Source organism: Urocampus carinirostris, chromosome 13 (genome assembly GCF_059441175.1).
Source record: "Urocampus carinirostris isolate Australia breed hairy pipefish chromosome 13, RoL_Ucar_1.0, whole genome shotgun sequence".
NCBI classification, from domain to species: domain Eukaryota; kingdom Metazoa; phylum Chordata; class Actinopteri; order Syngnathiformes; family Syngnathidae; genus Urocampus; species Urocampus carinirostris.
In genome coordinates, this window is record NC_142361.1 from 10,413,669 (window position 1) to 10,431,553 (window position 17,885).

The 17,885-nt window shown below is 41.2% G+C and overlaps 1 protein-coding gene and 2 pseudogenes across 1 annotated transcript in view; 1 reads left to right on the forward strand and 2 right to left on the reverse strand.

The window, feature by feature from the left end:
• Positions 1-17,885, reverse strand: part of LOC148353706 (VPS10 domain-containing receptor SorCS1-like) — a 166,225-nt gene that overhangs the window by 109,263 nt on the left and 39,077 nt on the right. The window contains exon 2 of the mRNA XM_088350634.1: positions 10,636-10,703. Coding sequence (XP_088206760.1) covers positions 10,636-10,703 — 68 coding nt within the window. The remainder of the gene's footprint in view (positions 1-10,635; positions 10,704-17,885) is intronic.
• LOC148353708 (U2 spliceosomal RNA) lies at positions 12,773-12,932 on the reverse strand (annotated as a pseudogene).
• LOC148353709 (U2 spliceosomal RNA) lies at positions 13,153-13,272 on the forward strand (annotated as a pseudogene).

The following is a 17,885-nucleotide window of genomic DNA, read 5'->3' on the forward strand; positions in this document are numbered from 1 at the left end:
GACGAGAGGGTAGCCTCCCTCCGCCTTCGGGTGGGGGGACGGGTCCTGACTGTTGTTTGTGCTTATGCACCAAATAGCAGTTCGGAGTACCCAACCTTCTTGGGGTCCTTAGAGGGTGTGCTTGAGAGCGCGCCCCCTGGGGACTCCCTCGTACTGCTGGGAGACTTCAACGCTCACGTGGGCAATGACAGTGAGACCTGGAAGGGCGTGATTGGGAAGAACGGCCCCCCTGACCTGAACCCGAGTGGTGTTTCGTTATTGGACTTCTGTGCTCGTCATGGTCTGTCCATAATGAACACCATTTTCAGACATAAGGGTGTCCATATGTGCACCAGGACACCCTAGGCCGTAGTTCGATGATCGACTTTGTCATCGTTTCGTCGGACCTGCGGCCGCATGTTCTGGACACTCGGGTGAAGAGAGGGGCGGAGCTGTCAACTGATCACCACCTGGTGGTGAGTTGGCTTCGATGGTGGGGGAAGATGCCGGCCCGACCCGGCAGACCCAAGCGTGTTGTGAGGGTCTGTTGGGAACGGCTGGCAGAATCTCCTGTCAGAAGAAGTTTCAATTCACACCTCTGGCAGAACTTCGCCCATGTCCCGAGGGAGGCGGGGGACATTGAGTCCGAGTGGACCATGTTCCGCGCCTCCATTGTCGAGGCGGCTGATCGGAGCTGTGGCCGCAAGGTAGTCGGTGCCTGCCGCGGTGGCAACCCTCAGACCCGTTGGTGGTCACCGGCGGTGAGGGATGCCGTCAAGCTGAAGAAGGAGTCTTATCGGGCCTTCCTGGCCTGTGGGACTCTGGAAGCAGCTGGCAGGTATCGGCTGGCCAAGCGGAATGCGGCTTTGGCGGTTGCCGAGGCAAAAACTCGGGCATGGGAGGAGTTTGGCGAGGCCATGGAAGCCGACTTCCGAACGGCTTCGAGGAAATTCTGGTCCACCATCCGACGTCTTAGGGGGAGGAAGCGGTGTGCCATCGACACTGTGTATAGTGCCGATGGGGCGCTGCTGACCTCGACCCGGGACGTGAATCGGTGGGCGGAGTACTTCGAAGACCTCCTCAATTCCACCGGCACGTCTTCCTCTGGGGAAGCAGAGCCTGAGGACTCTGGGTTGGGCTCTCGTATCACTGGGGTTGAAGTCACCGAGGTTGTCAAAAAACTCCTCGGTGGCAGGGCCCCGGGGGTCGATGAGATCCGCCCAGACTTCATTAAGGCTCTGGATGTTGTGGGCGTGTCATGGTTGACGCGCCTCTGCAACATCGCGTGGACATCGGGGACAGTGCCTCTGGACTGGCAGACTGGGGTGGTGGTTCCCGTCTTTAAGAAGGGGGACCGGAGAGTGTGTTCCAACTACAGGGGAATCACACTTCTCAGCCTCCCTGGTAAGGTCTATTCAGGGGTACTGGAGAGGAGGGTCCGCCAGGAAGTCGAATCTCGGATTCAGGAGGAACAGTGTGGTTTTCGTCCTGGCCGTGGAACACTGGACCAGCTCTATACACTCTTCAGGGTCTTTGAGGGTGCATGGGAATTTGCCTGTCCGGTCTACATGTGTTTTGTGGACTTGGAGAAGGCATTCGACCGTGTTCCTCGGGAGGCCCTGTGGGGGGTGCTTCGGGAGTATGGGGTACCGCACAGTCTTATCCGGGCTGTGCGGTCCCTGTATGCCCGGTGCCAGAGTCTGGTCCGCATTGCCGGCAATAAGTCGGATTCGTTCCCGATGAGGGTTGGGCTCCGCCAGGGCTGCCCTTTGTCACCGATTCTGTTCATAACTTTTATGGACAGATTTCTAGGCGCCTCAGCATTGCGTCACTGCTTTTGCAGATGACGTGGTGCTGTTGGCTTCCTCAGCCCGTGATCTTCAGCTCTCGCTGGAGCGATTCGCAACCGAGTGTGAAGCGGCCGGGATGGGGATCAGCACCTCCAAGTCCGAGGCCATGGTTCTCAGTCGGAAAAGGGTGGTATGCTCCCTCCGTGTCGGGGAGGAGGTCTTGCCCCAAGTGGAGGAGTTCAAGTATCTTGGGGTCTTGTTCACGAGTGAGGGTAGGATGGAACGGGAGATCGACAGACGGGTCGGTGCAGCGTCTGCCGTCATTCGGACCCTGTACCGGTCTGTCGTGGTGAAGAGGGAGCTGAGCCGAAAGGCAAAGCTCTCGATCTACCAGTCCATCTACGTTCCTACCCTCACCTATGGTCATGAACTTTGGGTCATGACCGAAAGAACTCGATCCCGGATACAAGCGGCCGAAATGAGTTTCCTCCGCAGGGTGGCTGGGTTCTCCCTTAGAGATAGGGTGAGAAGCTCAGTCATCCGGGAGGGACTCGGAGTAGAGCCACTGCTCCTCCGCGTTGAGAGGAGCCAGTTGAGGTGGCTCGGGCATCTAATAAGGATGCCTCCTGGACGCCTCCCTCGGGAGGTGTTCCGGGCATGTCCCACCGGCAGGAGGCCCCGGGGGCGGCCCAGGACACGTTGGAGAGACTATGTCTCTCGGCTGGCTTGGGAACGCCTCGGGGTCCCGTCGGATGAGCTGGAAGAAGTGGCTGGGGATAGGGACGTCTGGGCTTCCCTTTTAACGCTGCTGCCCCCGCGACCCGACCTCGGATAAGCGGAAGACAATGGATGGATGGATGGATACAATAATAACATATTGGCTTCTTCTTCGGTGCCATAGCTTGAAATCTTGATCTTCACGGGACTGTGTCTTGAGCGGTTATGATTTCTACAGCCCGGCTCGGCAGCTTTTATACCCGTGGTCCACACGCGGAAAGGACGTGGAACTGACGCGATGAGGAAGCGGAACAGTCGCCGGCGTCTGTTTTGCGAGCATACCACGGATAAACAGCGGGTTAGCCAATTTTGAAAATCGCAAAATTTTACCCGCAATACAGACGCAAACGGCTGTGTGACCGGGCCCTTACTACACATCATTGCTTGTAAACATGATTGGACAAATTAACAGGAGAGGGCTAAGCACAGCTAATTAGTAACTGCTTGGCTTCTATCGGTTTCACAAGCTAATAAATCACTTGTACATGTATGTTGGAAAAAATCCCCCACATGTCTGTTGGATTTATCGCAAACACAACCCTATTGGTGGGTTTCCGATGACGTCATTATAGTTCCTGTTTTTAGGGTCTCGTAGACCTCCGTCCACCAGAGGTTTGGACTTCTGCTGGACGGGTGTGTACAGTGACCACGCACCTGTTCCTAATTATCCTCTCTTTTTATATTGACATATTGGACAGCACACGTCGTCGGTTCATTTTCATTTCCTCATATCTACCCTTTGGTTTATTTTTGTTTCCCATTTTCTGGTTTCTTTTGTTAGTTGTTTGCGCCTACTTGTTTTTGTTTGTTACTTTGTTTATTGCATTTCCAAAGCCACGCCACATTTGTTTTCTTTTATTGCTGGTTTCTTGTTGGGCCATTTTGTTATTAGTTTAGTGTGCACTTGCTAGTTTGTTACTTTGCTCCTTGCATTTACCATGTCTAGGTTTTTGCCTTTGTTTTCTGGTTTGGACTTTGTTCAATTTTATTTTGTTTGGACATGTCATTTGTTGTGTGCCTCATTGTTTGTTTGTTACTTTGTACCAGGTTTTGTCAATACATATGAATAAATTAATGAATAAAACTTTATTTCAAACATGAGAAAATAAAAATAAAACAAAACAACTGGTCAAAAAAGAAAAACAATGTGAACGTAACATGTCCGAAAGGGACCAGGAAGAAGCATATGCTTGTTTGATCCTACTCTACTTCCTTAATAATTGTGTCTTATATATATCCTTTGTATTTACATATAACAAATAGCTCAAGAATATACATATTTACATACGTTTTGTGGATGCACAGTTTCTCTGTAATCATCATCATCGTTATCATTATCACCACTTTCACCGTCATCATCATTATCCTTGCTGTCTCCATCCATTCTCAGCATACTATATAACAAGAGTATCTATTTTAAAAACTATAATTCTCATCGGTACTCATGATGACAACTGACTGCTATGTGGTGTGTCTTTTCCTTCATATGAGTATGTTTGAACCTGCTGCCTTAGGGGTTCCGCCCCCAGGCAGCAGGACCACCATTCTTGAGTGTCTTGATCTCTGCATTAAAAAAACAAGGTACGGGAGCTTGAGCCTGATACCTTCAGCATCAAAACTTCCACTTTTCTGCCTGGACTAAGCAATGTGCTGGCATTTCTGTTTTGTGTCTTATTAAAAGTTATCTCTATGTGATTGTATCTCCATTGATTTAGTTTTTGTTTAGTTTTCACCATCATCAGCAACTTGTTTATTCGCCTCACTGGTTTGTTTATACATATAGATCTACTGTAGATTGTAATGAATTTGTATAATTTAATAATGACAGCAATATAATAACAATGCCAATAAGAACAGTCATATCATTGATGACAACAATAACACCTGTAACAACAACAAAAAGTATAGTCTCGATAATAGTTAAAATTATAACAAGCTTAATTATTAGCTTGACCCATCTATTGACTGTATAAGGCTGCTCACTAACAATATTTTGATATCAATAATACTAATACTAAAATGATATTAAATGTCATAATCACATAAGTTATAATAATAATAATAATTATCACAATATTTATAATGATACGAGATTAATTAGTTTTAGCTATCTATTAACTTATTAATGCTTTGTATCATTGAATGTATTTCAGACATCAGAATAATGACAATAATAAAAATGGGGATATTAACAGTTAAAATCAGTTATGATCACAGTAATTGCAATATTATTAACAATAATTATAACAAGGTTGATGTAGGGCTTAAACCACCCATTTTCTCTAATATAGTTCTAATCCTTGACTATCATTCAGACCCAAATTCCTTCCTCTTTGTACTGACAAGATTGATTCTTTGTATCTGGATTTGAACAGGTGAATATTTGGACATTGTTTGAGCTCATCCTGTAATTCATTCCAAAGTTACCATTCTTAACCATTCTTATTTTGGTGTAATGGTAGTCTGTAGTTTGCAATAATTTGTGGTTTGTGCAGCCCTTTGAGACGCTTTGTGATTAAGGGCTATACAAATAAACATGACTTGACTTGAATATTTTGAACACCCCTGCCTCAGTTTACCACTAACATACATACAACAAAAGCAAGAGTCCCTTAAAGACATCCAAACAGAGATGACCCTTCAGTCTACAAAGATGGTTAACAGGGACTTATGAGAAAACAAAGACGTTTTTTTTTGACATTCAAAAGGTCATATTGGGAAGCAAGGAAGGAAAACTGAGCATTTGTTGAGGGGAAGATCTATAAGATCACCAGAGATGGATATACTCTTGATCCACTGATTCACTGCAGAAAGTTTTTGTATAATTTTGAAACAGTTAACACGTTCTAATCAGAGGTGGGTAGAGTAGCCAAAACTTTAACACAAGTAAAAGTACTGTTACTTCTGAATAATATTACTCAAGTAGAAGTAAAAGTAGTCATATACTTAATTGAGTACACGTAAAAAAGTACTTGGTGAAAAAATTATTGAGTAACTGTAGCAACGTCGTATTTTTTGATTTTTTTTAAAACAACCAATCAGATCATCGGAATATCAAAGTCCATCCAATCAACCAAAAACATACATTTAATTAAAAGTAGATTAAAATAAGCAACATAAATTCAAGTGTTTTAATAATCAATCAAATAAAAGTAAGATAAATCAAATAAATAAACATGTAGCACTAAGTAACACATTTAAAGCCCCAATACTTATCTTAACAGGCTCTGCAAGCAGAACAACAAGTTAGCCTATGAACTCGAACAAAGGAGACATTGCATATTGTAGCTGATGTTTTGGGGCCTTGTTTAAAGGGAACATGCTATTGATGAGAGGCCAGGGGTGCTCCTCCTCTTCTGTGTTTATGAAGTCGGCTGAAGTGGAATATGGTCATTTGACGAGGCTGCTACGTTTGATTGGTTGAACATAGTAGAGCCTGGCGGAGTTCTGCCTCAAAATAAAAGTGGCAACAGACAGACGCGTACTTACATGGAGGGGATTTATTACGTAACTAAGTAACGACTTCAATGTTTTAGAATGTAGCGGAAATAATATACCGTTTTTTTCTTCACAAATTTACTCAAGTAAAAGTATAGGGATTTTAAAATACAGTGTAACCTCAGTTCTCGACCATAATCCGTTCCAGAACCCTGTTCGAAAACCGATTTGTTCGATCACCGAAATCATTTTTCCCATTAAAAATAATGTAAATCGTTTTAATCCGTTCCAACACCCTGAATTTTACCTTGAATGTTTAACGTAAACATAAAGCAAACCCAGGCTAATCGTACGTTCGCGTTATCGTAATCTTCCGCACGAAAGATTACGCTAACATGATCGTGTAAAATTTAAAAAATTAGGTCGTTTACAAGTCATTTAGCACCCGGGTCTCCACAACAAGTGGTGAGTGGTTCATTGGAAAGGGGGCTCCGTTCCAACACCCTGAATGTTGGGCTCCATTCCAACACCCTGAATGTTTACCTTGAATGTTTAACGTACCGGTAAACATAAAGCTAACCCAGGCTAATCGTACGTTCGCGTTATCGTAATCTTCCGTACGAAAGATTATGCTAACATGAAAGTGTAAAAATAAAAAAAGGATAACGAAAAGAATTATGAATAAGATTTCTTACCTTTGTGGTGGTCAGCAGAAGGCGCTCGCACAAATCCTTCATATTTTGCTATTATTTCTTTCTTAAATGCAATAGTTGTACGCACTATTTTTCTTTTTTCACCTGTAACAACTTTGCTGCTTGCACTGACTTTCTTCGGAGGCATAATTAGGGGTTAAAACACTCCGTACACCTATATTAAAAGCGAAAGCAAAATGAAGCACATCCGCACGCGATAACAGTTGGTCGCACTCCAGCGTACGCACTCACGCATTACCGGCGTTCGAACTCCGATTTTTTGACCGAGCAGCGAAGCAAGAATTTCTCAAAATTTTTGGTCGGACTCCGATTTCTTCGAACTGAGAGGCGTTCGAAAACCGAGGTTCCACTGTACTCCTGTAACTATAAAACTTACCAAAATTACTCAAGTAAATGTGACTAATTATGCACTTTGTACACTTAGTTGTCAGGCCACTATGGTTTTGGCTCCATGATGCATATATTTGATAGCCAGTAGCTACACATTTGCTATGTTTACATGCAGACACAATCACATTTTTTATCCCAAAACATTTACATGTGTATGATATCCAGTTTCTTCGACACTGAAGAGAGTGGGTCCATGATGTTTGATCGGAACTCAAAAATAATTTGGCATTCCAGTTGCTTAGTTGTAATTCGTAAGGATCTTTGCCTCCAATTTACTTTAATTTTCCTAGCAAAGGTATCTCGTTAATGGACCATGCATGGTTGTTTTACTCTGAGTTTGTCTTGTCCTTGCACGACATCGTAACTTTCACTTAGAAGAGATTATTTAACCATTGAAAAAATACTGCATCACTATCAATGTTGATTGCTATGTACAGTGGAACCTCGCTACTTCGCGGTTCCACGTTCGTGGGTTCAGAGCTTTGCGGGTCTAAAAAATAATAATAATAAAATAAAACAATAATAAAAAAAATAATTATATATATGTATATATATATATATATATATATATATATACATATTTTTTTTTTATTTTTTTTTTTTTTAAGCATTTTTGAAGGGGAGTCGCTACTTCGCGGAGTTTCACTTTTCCCGGGTGGTTTTCGTCCCCATTAACCGCGATAACCGAGGGAATTCTGTATTCCAACAGGAAAAATGTCAAGAGCATAAGACACCAAGGGTACCTGGAAACCCATCTATTTAGAACTATACAGTATTAATCTATTGTTTAAGGCTGCAACAAACGACCACATAGTCAACTAGTCAATGACTTTTGAAATGATCAGTCAAATAATATGAGTAATATTCATAATTAGTTGATTTAATTATACCGAAAAAGGATAAACACAAGAAAAATGGGTACAATGAAACAGACAGATTTTAAATCAACATCCCGCATATATAAAACCAATTAGCCACAGTGCTCTCTCAGTAGAGACATAAATCCATAAATAAACATCTGAACACTTATAGGGACAGGCAAATAAATAATAAATTAAAATCAAGTAAGCATTTTTTTATCCCTGTTAACCAAGAACTGGCTCACTAATAGCAATAGAACAGAAAACAAAAACAAAAAAATATTCAACATAAAAACAGCAATTCTCTACAGTTGAAAATAAACAGTTTTAACAACATACGTTTATTATTTAAAACATTTTAACAACTGACATTTGTTGCATGCATTTAAATTCACTATGTTTGTCAGGCAGAGTCAGGCATAAAGCGCAAGCTCTCTCCAATAACCATATTGACGCATATAAAATGTACAATGCATGTCATCAAAACCCTATATACTTGAACGTTACTTGAATCAAACCAAGAAGAGTCTGACTCCATTTCGTTCAACTGTCCGACAAGCTCTTTAAATGTTGACGTGTCACCGAGCTATTGCCATGATAGGTAAGATCTGCTTTGCAAACATTGTGGGTAGTTTTCATCCAGGGTAAAAGATGGCCAATGTTTACATGTATTCCTACGCATACATAATATTGACATGCCATTTCTGTATGTTTAAGTTGGTGCTTGAGACAAAGACACTATTGCAGGGATTATATTCATGTAGAAATACCTCACTGCAGAAACAATGTGTACAGTGACAGTAGTCAATAATGGAATTATTTTGCCTATTTCCAGGGTTGGGAATAACGCCGTTACAAATAACCAAATGTCAGTAATTTTAGTAACGGGGTAATCTAACTAATTATTTTTTCGCCGTTAAAACACCGCTACTTTGGCTGCAGAACACCACGGGCGGCATGTGGGGGCAGGGGCGGCATTAGCTCAGGAGGTAGAGCGTCTTGGGATCAAGAGATCGCAGGTTCGAATCCCGGCTCCTCCGTGTTACATGTCGAAGTGTCCTTGGGTAAGACATTGAACCCCTAATGCCCCCAATGAGCAGGTTGGCGCCTTGCATGGCTGCACGGCCGCTATTGGTGTGTGAGTGGTGTGTGAATGGGTAAATGTTAAGCACATTGTAAAGCGCTTTGGGAAGTCTTCATTGACTTGAAAAGCGCTATGTAAATGCAGATCGTTTCATTTCATGTCCCGACACACCTGATGCTGCTTTCATCGGCACGGTTTTTCCCTCTCCTCTGAGTTCCTCATGATGTTGGGATAAAGTCATCATTCAAAATAACGAATACTGTATAGTTAAATGGCGATTAAAAATACATTATTTACTAATTCTGCCGAAATAAAAGGCAAATTGGTGAATGTGGCTGAAACAGACTCGTGTCATGCGCAAACTATACAACTTTATGAGCCGGCTTTTGGAGGTCTATCGAGGGCCGGTTCCCTTCAAATTGCTATTTTTCCCTTGTAAATGGTCATAAGAGTTAAGTATAAAAAAGGTTCAAATTGTTTTGTATTTTATCTTTTTCTTCCATTTATCCATCCGTCCATCCATCCATTATTTGTATCGTTTATCCTCATTAGGGTCGCGGGGGTGCTGGAGTACACCCTGAACCTAGGGACAATTTGGACCGGCCAATTAACCTGACATGTTTTGGGAATGTGGGAGGAAAGCAGAGGAAACCCACGCAGCCATGGGGAGTACATGCAAACTCCACACAGGGAGGCTGCGGTAGCTGAACTTGAACCCTGAATCTCCGCACCGTGGGGCTGCGCTAACCACCCAGCCGTCTTGACGCCCATGTCGTTTTATAACTAATTTAATTTGTTTTTCAGTGTTAACGTGATAATTTTCCTTTATTTATCCCCCTTTTTAAGTCCTCCATAATAATACATATAAATGGGAATACGTGGATCAAACAACAAAAATATCCTAAAGAGCTATTTGGGAGCCAGCTCTTTGCTATTAGTGCGCAAAGCCAAAAAAGCTTGTTCTCTAAAAAGAGTCGGAATTCCCATCTCTACAATGGACCATTTGAGTTAAATTTTAATTTATTAAACTCACTTTATATTGTTTATTGCTGATTGTGATATTATGATATTGTTTACTAGTTATTTTTGTTGCACTTCAAGTGGAGGACACATCTGTTGCTGGTGAAGTACAATAAATATTACAAAGTTCTATACCACAACTACCTGTCTGTGCTTCTTTATTTAACTGACACAAATACTGCTCTTCAACTTCTTTTTAAAGTAACCGAAATAGTTACTTTCCCGGGTAGTTAGTTATTTTTATCGTAGACTAACTCAGTTACTAACACAGTTACTTTTTAGAAGAAGTCGTAAGTAACTATAACTAACTTTTTTTTAATGTAATGTGCCCAACACTACCTATTTCTATTATCAATTTTTGCCATCAACATAGGCTAATCATTGCAGTTGTAGTATAGTTTACCAATGTCTAGATTTTGTATGAAGACTTTGTTTCAGCGAAAACAAAAACATCAAGGAAATCAACCTATTTGTTCCTACAGGCCTAACTCCATTTATGACCCAAAGCGCCCCAGAGTTAGAAGTTTTCCCACCCCTGAATTTGAGCATTTCCAAAATGTTACCGTGTTCCAAGTTGAGCTTACCTCCACAAAGAACTCTCCGTCACCCTGCCAGTGCTGAAGTCGTAATATTTGGTCAACATGAGGATTACCTGGAAAACATAGAACACATATTACAGTCGAGTGGGTTCTCTTTTCAGAGCTTCAATCCAGACACTCGTGCCATATATTCACGTTGTCGCCGTATTTTCACCGACTCCGAGACTGCGCCTCGTAAATATCAGGGACATCTTTTCTAGCAGGGCGTCATAAAAGCTGTCAAGGGATGCACAAGCCTTTATTTTATTGGCACGTAAAGACGTCTCTTTCCTTGTTCATTGCTTACGCTGGTAATGCAAATAAATTGCAAAAAGTCGATAGAGTTTTTGGGGGTTATCTAAGGCGGGGAAGTCAAATTTAAGTTTAGCTCTGGGGCCCGATCTTAAGCTGGCTTGACCAGTAAAGGAACGTCAACTCCGATATTTTAGCTTTTTTTCACTATTGTGCTTTATTTTAGTAACCTACTCTATATATTGGAATCACAGATGACAAGGGATCCTTTCTAAACACAGAACATTATTTAAAAAAAAGTTCATGTTTGGTACTGAATGTGTTACAGAGGGTTTATTTTAACAGTTGAGTGTATTCAGTTGTACAATTGAACCAACTCACCACGTTGTTCAAACTCAACACTGCCCCTTAAAGGCCGGAGATAGAATTTGGTTTTAATTTATTTAATAGTAACTTTTGATATAAATGAACAAGAGCAGCGGATGCAGCAAAGGGTTTTAATCTGACCCACTAGACAATGTCGAGGAAATGTAAGAGAAAAATGAGCTGCAGTTTTAAATGTGTCCACTTGATGTCACCAGGCCAAGGCCAAGCCTCTCACAAAACAACTCAAGCTGTATTTTTCTCTTTCATTCTCTCTCTATGTATATGTTTCTATCGCTTTCTTTCCCTCTTCCTTTTCTGTCTTTCAGTCTCTCTCTTTCTATTTATTTTTCTCATTTTCTATCTCTCTGTCTTCTTTTTCCCTATATTTCTCTCTCTCTCTTTCTTTCGCTCTGTCTTTGTCTCTGTATCTCTTCTCTTTCTTTATTGCTCTCTCGATTTCCTTTCTCTTTTTCTGTCTCGCTTTTTTTCTCTTTTTCTTTCAATCTTCCCCCCCTCTCTCTCTCTCGCTCGTTCTCTCTCTCTATCTCACGTACTCCCAATGAGTATGTTTTTTCTTACCACCTGGAGATTCGCTTCTTTTTTTTTGACATACTCAGAAATTATTGGCGGATGGATTCAATCATCCGATGGGTTGGATGCTTATGTTGGTCATGCCTGTTTTAAGGTTTTACTGATACGTGAAGCAGGTGCGATTTTTAACAGGGTAACTTCACAAGAGTTGGTTCCCCTGCGTGAGTCATAAGCAAGCCTCAGAGGTGAAAAAGAGGCAGCGTGTGAAGACGCTGCCCTTCACCTTTTCGTAAGAATTAACGTCTGGAGCGGCATTGCCTCTCGCGCGTAGCCATCATAAAAGGGCTTGATGGCATGGCTCTCTTGGGTTAACTCCCAATGTGCCACCTACGCTTTTTTTTCTTCTTCTTTTTCTTCTGATTATCAAGTGTTACGATTGTTTGGAGGGCTTGTGATGTTCCACTAGAGACCAATGACTCATTGTGCTAAGAAACAAGATGCCGGTGACTCTTCTTATTTACTAGGGCAAGTTCAACTTTTAAAAGAGAATATCTGGAACGTATGGACACACTTGACTCCGGTCTTGATTTATTCATTGTCATAAGTAATGTGCATGCATGTACTATTTATCTTAAGCTCTTCATTTTCATTCCACATGATGAACATTTGCACATGCTTCTGTTCTTGCACACTTGTTGTTTTCTCACTTTGCCTAGACAATTTTTTAACATATATTTATGTTGTAGAAGGTGTTGGACTTACACTGGTACTTGTATTGTTGTATTAATTATTTATTATTATCACATTTTATTATTTGTTCCATCACCAAACATTGTGGGGGTTTTTAAGGGTTATTGATCTATCTTCGTTATTCATTATCCATTATCCGTTATCGGTCAGTTCATAATACGCTACAAAGCCTAGGAGCCGGGACACTTACTCTCAGCCAAAAGGCCAAGCTAAGGTCCTAGCCCTAAAGCCTTGCTGCGATCATTGCGAATGCACCGTTCCCGGAGGTACTGCAATACCGGGCCGATGCGTGGAGTGGACAGAGCAAGCTCATATTCCATCTCCAAAATGCAAAAATCAAAGAGGCCAAGCTAAGGACCTAGCATCAAAAGGCCAAGCAAGGCCAAGAAGGCCAAGCTAAGGACCTAGCATCAAGGCCAAGCTAAGGACTTGTGATTCAAGTCATTATGAAATGAATCAATATGCCATGAGACAAGTTAAGGACTAAAAAAAAAAGTCTGATGGTGTTGGGTACCTCTGGGAACGGTGCAGTAACAATGCTAGGTCCTTAGCTTGGCCTTTGATGCTAGGCCCTTAGCTTGGCCTTGTTGTTTTTGGACTGTGGCTTTGATGCTATGTCAGTCCTTAGCTTGGCCTTTGCCATGATCTTTGATTTTTGCAATCCGGAGATGGAATAAGAGCTTGCTCTGTCCACTCCACGCATCGGCCCGGTATTGCAGTACCTCCGGGAACGGTGCATTCGCAATGATCGCAACAAGGCTATAGGGCTAGGACCTTAGCTTAGCCTTTTGGCTGAGAGTAAGTGTCCCGGCTCCTAGGCTTTGTAGCGTATAATGAACTGACCGATAACGGATAATGGATAATGAATAACGAAGATAGATCAATAACCCTTAAAAACCCCATAATTGTATTTAGGCTAAGTAGCTAAAGCCTAGAAGTTTCCTGTAGCATCGCATCTCCAAGGCCTGGAGTTTCCTTTCCAGGTCTGCTATGAAAAAAACATAGAGAAAGATGGAAGCAACCAGCACTTGCATTAGTCTGATCTCTGATCTATAGGCAGATAATAGAGCTCATTTAAAGGAGACAATGTTTTTTTTTTTGACCTCTAAATGTCGCTCTGTGGTGGAGTGTGACTGAAAACAAGTGCTAAAAAGCTTAAGCAAGAATATACACTATGAAAACTCAAAGTGACAATTACACACCATTTTTATTTTGTTCCCAGCCTTTTTAAGTTTTTTGATTCCTGTAGCAGCAAGATTTCAGCTTCCTTTAGGTGAGTCGCATGTAAAATAAATGTACATTTTATGACTTACGGATATTTTTTCTAAAAATGTATGTTTATATGATTGTTTCTGTATTTTTGCTTATTATGTAAATCAATATTTTTTTAATGAAGACGTTTTTTTGATCACTAGGAATCTAGGAAGTGCTGAATAATACACACTGCCCTTTACAAATTTCTTATGACGATTTTTTTACCTATCCCTTTAATTACTACCTAAATATGTTTGGTTTCCTGACAAAAACTATTATTTATAATTTTTTTTTACAATTGTTTATGCATAATTGTATTTTTAATATATTTGATGAAATAGAACTACATCTAGATATACTGTAAAACAATTAAAAAACTATATTTAAAAACATAACTTTGATTAAGAAATACATTTAGTTCTCAAAACTTAAGTTAACAACGCTGCAAAACACTCTGGTTTTAGAAAATTAGTTGGGCTGATTTAGTAAATATATATTTTTCTCATTTTCTTAGAGAATTAGTAAAAAAACAAAAGCAATTCCTCAAACTAGCCAAATAATCCACCAATGTGGCAACATTATGATATATACAAAAGAAAGCAATAAGTATGGTTTTATTGTTGACAAGCCAGCTCTTTGGAGTGGTTCGTGTTCGAGAGCTGCAGTACCCAAATTGGCCACGGGAAGACGTTAGAGACCCCACAAAGGCAGACAACGCGAAAAAAGATCTGGATTGGTATTTATTGAGGGTGGCTAGACATAAAACCGGACTAAAGAAACAAATGTAGGCCTTGAGTACAACAGTATAAACTTTCACAAAAATAAGTTCGGCTGCTTCGGAGCATATACTGTAAGTCACATACAAACACACACATTGGGATATATAAGTACTATCGAGGTAGCTGTTGTTATAGAGAGACATAGCTACCATTGCTACCTAGCGCATTTTCATCGCGTGTTCTGCATTCTGAACAGCTAATCATAGGAAAATGCTTTCTATTGCCAAAAGAGTTGGACCTTTCCACCCGCTAAGCTTGATCTGGAGCCACATGCGGGTCTTTGGCGCTCCCTAGCAGCTCCCTGGCGCTCTCAAAAATGTTTGATAATGGATAAACAGTAGTTCTATAGGACCAAACCAAGAGGTAAATGCAGTTTACCTTAACATCGACAAGTTAGCGGCAAAATATAATGTAAATTAAAGTTAATCAGGTTTTTAATTCATAGTCATAAAATAAAACAGCAAGATTATTTATAAAATTATAAATGGACAGGACAAAAGTTGTTTGTAAAAGAAGTTTTAATAGCATGAAATACTCTTATTTGTTCAAACAAATACTTGAGCCTGTAAACTGGGTTTTGTTCTTGAGCAGAGAATATATAATTAATTAAATGAATGAATAAAGGTTTATACTTTGTAGGTTTTGACTATTACGGAACCTTTTTGAAATGAAACTTCTGAGAAAAACAAGTGGGACGTATCAGGACCAGAATGGAAACGGGACCCGATTGCGTAATGTTTACCACAAGTTTTATTGAAAGAAAGAGGAACGGCTGCTCCCACGATCCGGTGTTTGCTGGAAGCGGGTAGCAAGTCGCTCTCACACTCGGACTGTGATCCGAACACGGAAGTGGATCTTCCGTAGCGAGCGATGGCAGTGTCAGGGATGGAAAAACTGGTCGGTAGCCGGGACTGGGAGAGCAAAGCGTGGTCGGGGTCAAAAATGGGTCGTAAGTCGGGACGGGAGAGCAGACGTGGTTAGGATCAAAACAGGTCGTAGACAAACGGGAGCAGAAACGGCTTGCTTTTTATAAACAGAGGTTCGCAGACGGACTGACAACAGGGGATTGACAGGACTGGGTTTGAATAGGGACAGGGAGCCCATCAGAGCCCGCAGCGGTTGGCGCACATCGGTAATAATGACAGGACGCTGTAAAGATAGAGAGATAGAGATTTGGAACAAAGATACAAAATTGGTTTTCGACAATGGAGCAGAACAGTTTTCCGATCATCAAAAGCAGAAAGAACCTATTTCCGATAAAATGTCCTTTACGTCCTCTCCATGTTGCTCCCTGATGGACAAGTCACACTCATTGGAACAAAAGTCACGTGCAGGAGCATGTTATTCAAACACCCCCACCCCTCCCAGTTTGTCAGTTATTCTGCATTTACTTGGGCGCAATCCAGCAAAATGTCAGCGGCGCGAAGTTTTCAGGGGTGTGCGTTAAACGCATCAGGGCGTCGATGCATAATTCACTTTGTAGATGTTTGCGAGAGAAGCAGGTGTTTGAAATCACACAACAGGCATGGCAGCGAATTCAAATCCTGATGTCTTATTTATGAATGCCTCGTTCCCCTTTGCCTCATAACCAAGGTGTCATATCAAATGCGGGCGACCTTCTAACAAATTAATAGATTCGACAGAGCTTGTTTTCAGCCAATAAGAACGCGAGGCAGACGATCACAGACAAGCATGGCATGCTAGCGGCTTTACAATTAATTCAACGTGCATAGGATCGATGCAAACCGAAACAAAGTTATATATTCCATGTTGCACACTTCAAGGGGGATAATGATAAGCCTGGTGTGCGTTGGTCGAAAATGTTTTAATCCTTTTCGTTTGCATCATCTTTCCCAACATTTGTCATTTTGTTTTCAAATGTTCTCTCCTTAGTCTCTCTTTCGTTCTCCATTCGTCTCTCCTTCATTCTACCTCCAACAGGCCAACAGCTCTCTCTTTCAGGGCCCCTTCGTTGCCCCCGGTGCCTGATCACAAAAGCATGACTACAAGTGCAAAAGTTTTGCAAAGCTAAATAAAGTGCAACAAAACGAGACAACATTAACAAGAAAATCTTGACATATAAATGAAATAACATGAAAATAAACGAATAATGCTAAAACATGCGTGGGGGGTGTTCCCTGTTACAAGCATCCATTTAACATTCATTCATATACTTCATGCACTCAATTAAATGGGTCTCACATCTACTGTTGGTGTTTTCTCTGTATTACTGAAGGATATTATTATTTTGTGCAGACATGTAGTGCTATGCTAACTGTTTTTAATCATTCAAAGCTGTATTGCACATAAGTTTAGTAGTGCTATTTTAAAGTTGTTTTTGAGGCAGACACACAAAACAAGAACTGACAACGTAGGGGCCCAAGCCTAAGCGTAGAATCCCCGCTCCTGGGAAGCCAGACGGTGTGTGTTTACGGAAATGCACCCCAGCCAGTCACGTATGCAAGAAAGGGTGTGATCTGAGACTGCCGGAGAAGAGCCAATAGCATCTTAAGAATCATATTGCAGATGTCATGTAACTAATGAAATGGAAGTGGGTAGTGTTTCGCTGACTTGATTTGAATATTGTATAGAGAACTCTTCGGGGCTCCTCGGGAAAAGTGTTATTAAGAGGAACCCCAATATTATATTATTTTTTGACTGCTAAGAATAAAATCTCAAGTGATTCGTCTGAATGGTTTCCTGGTCTTCTCTCTTAAAGAACTAGCCCACATAATTGTTGGGAAAGGTGAAGCTAAGGTTAATATCTGTTTGAAAGGTAAAATTATGTTCAATCATTTGGGGTCAGATTATCAATTTGAGTGTCATGATAAAGACATTGAACCTAACCTTACACTGCTGTTGGGTCAGTTTGTTGTAATTGAGAGAAGTTTGTAAGTTACTGCGGCTATTTTACTTGCACTTTCTTTGAGTATATCACTGCGCCCTCGTTAGCATATGACAAAAACAAATACAAGCAAAGGTGGCGTTTTGTAATCAAAGTAAAACTTGGAAAATTATGAGGATATGCAATTGGTGATCCAGTATGTGAAATTTATCAAACTCGTGATGTAATTCTCATGTGTTGCTTGACGGGGACTCGGTACCAATGGAAATGACACCACTCGTTTCATGAATTTTATATCCTGGATTACTCATCGTATATCCTCCATATACCGTAATCCCTCACAAATATGAATCCATTTCTTCTTGTAGCGGGTACGAGGAGTCTAATTTCCTCATAGATCCCCAACATTTTGTATCCACCCTTACAACGTTATTAGCGTATTCGGACACCTCGATGCCACGAATATAACAGTAAATAAT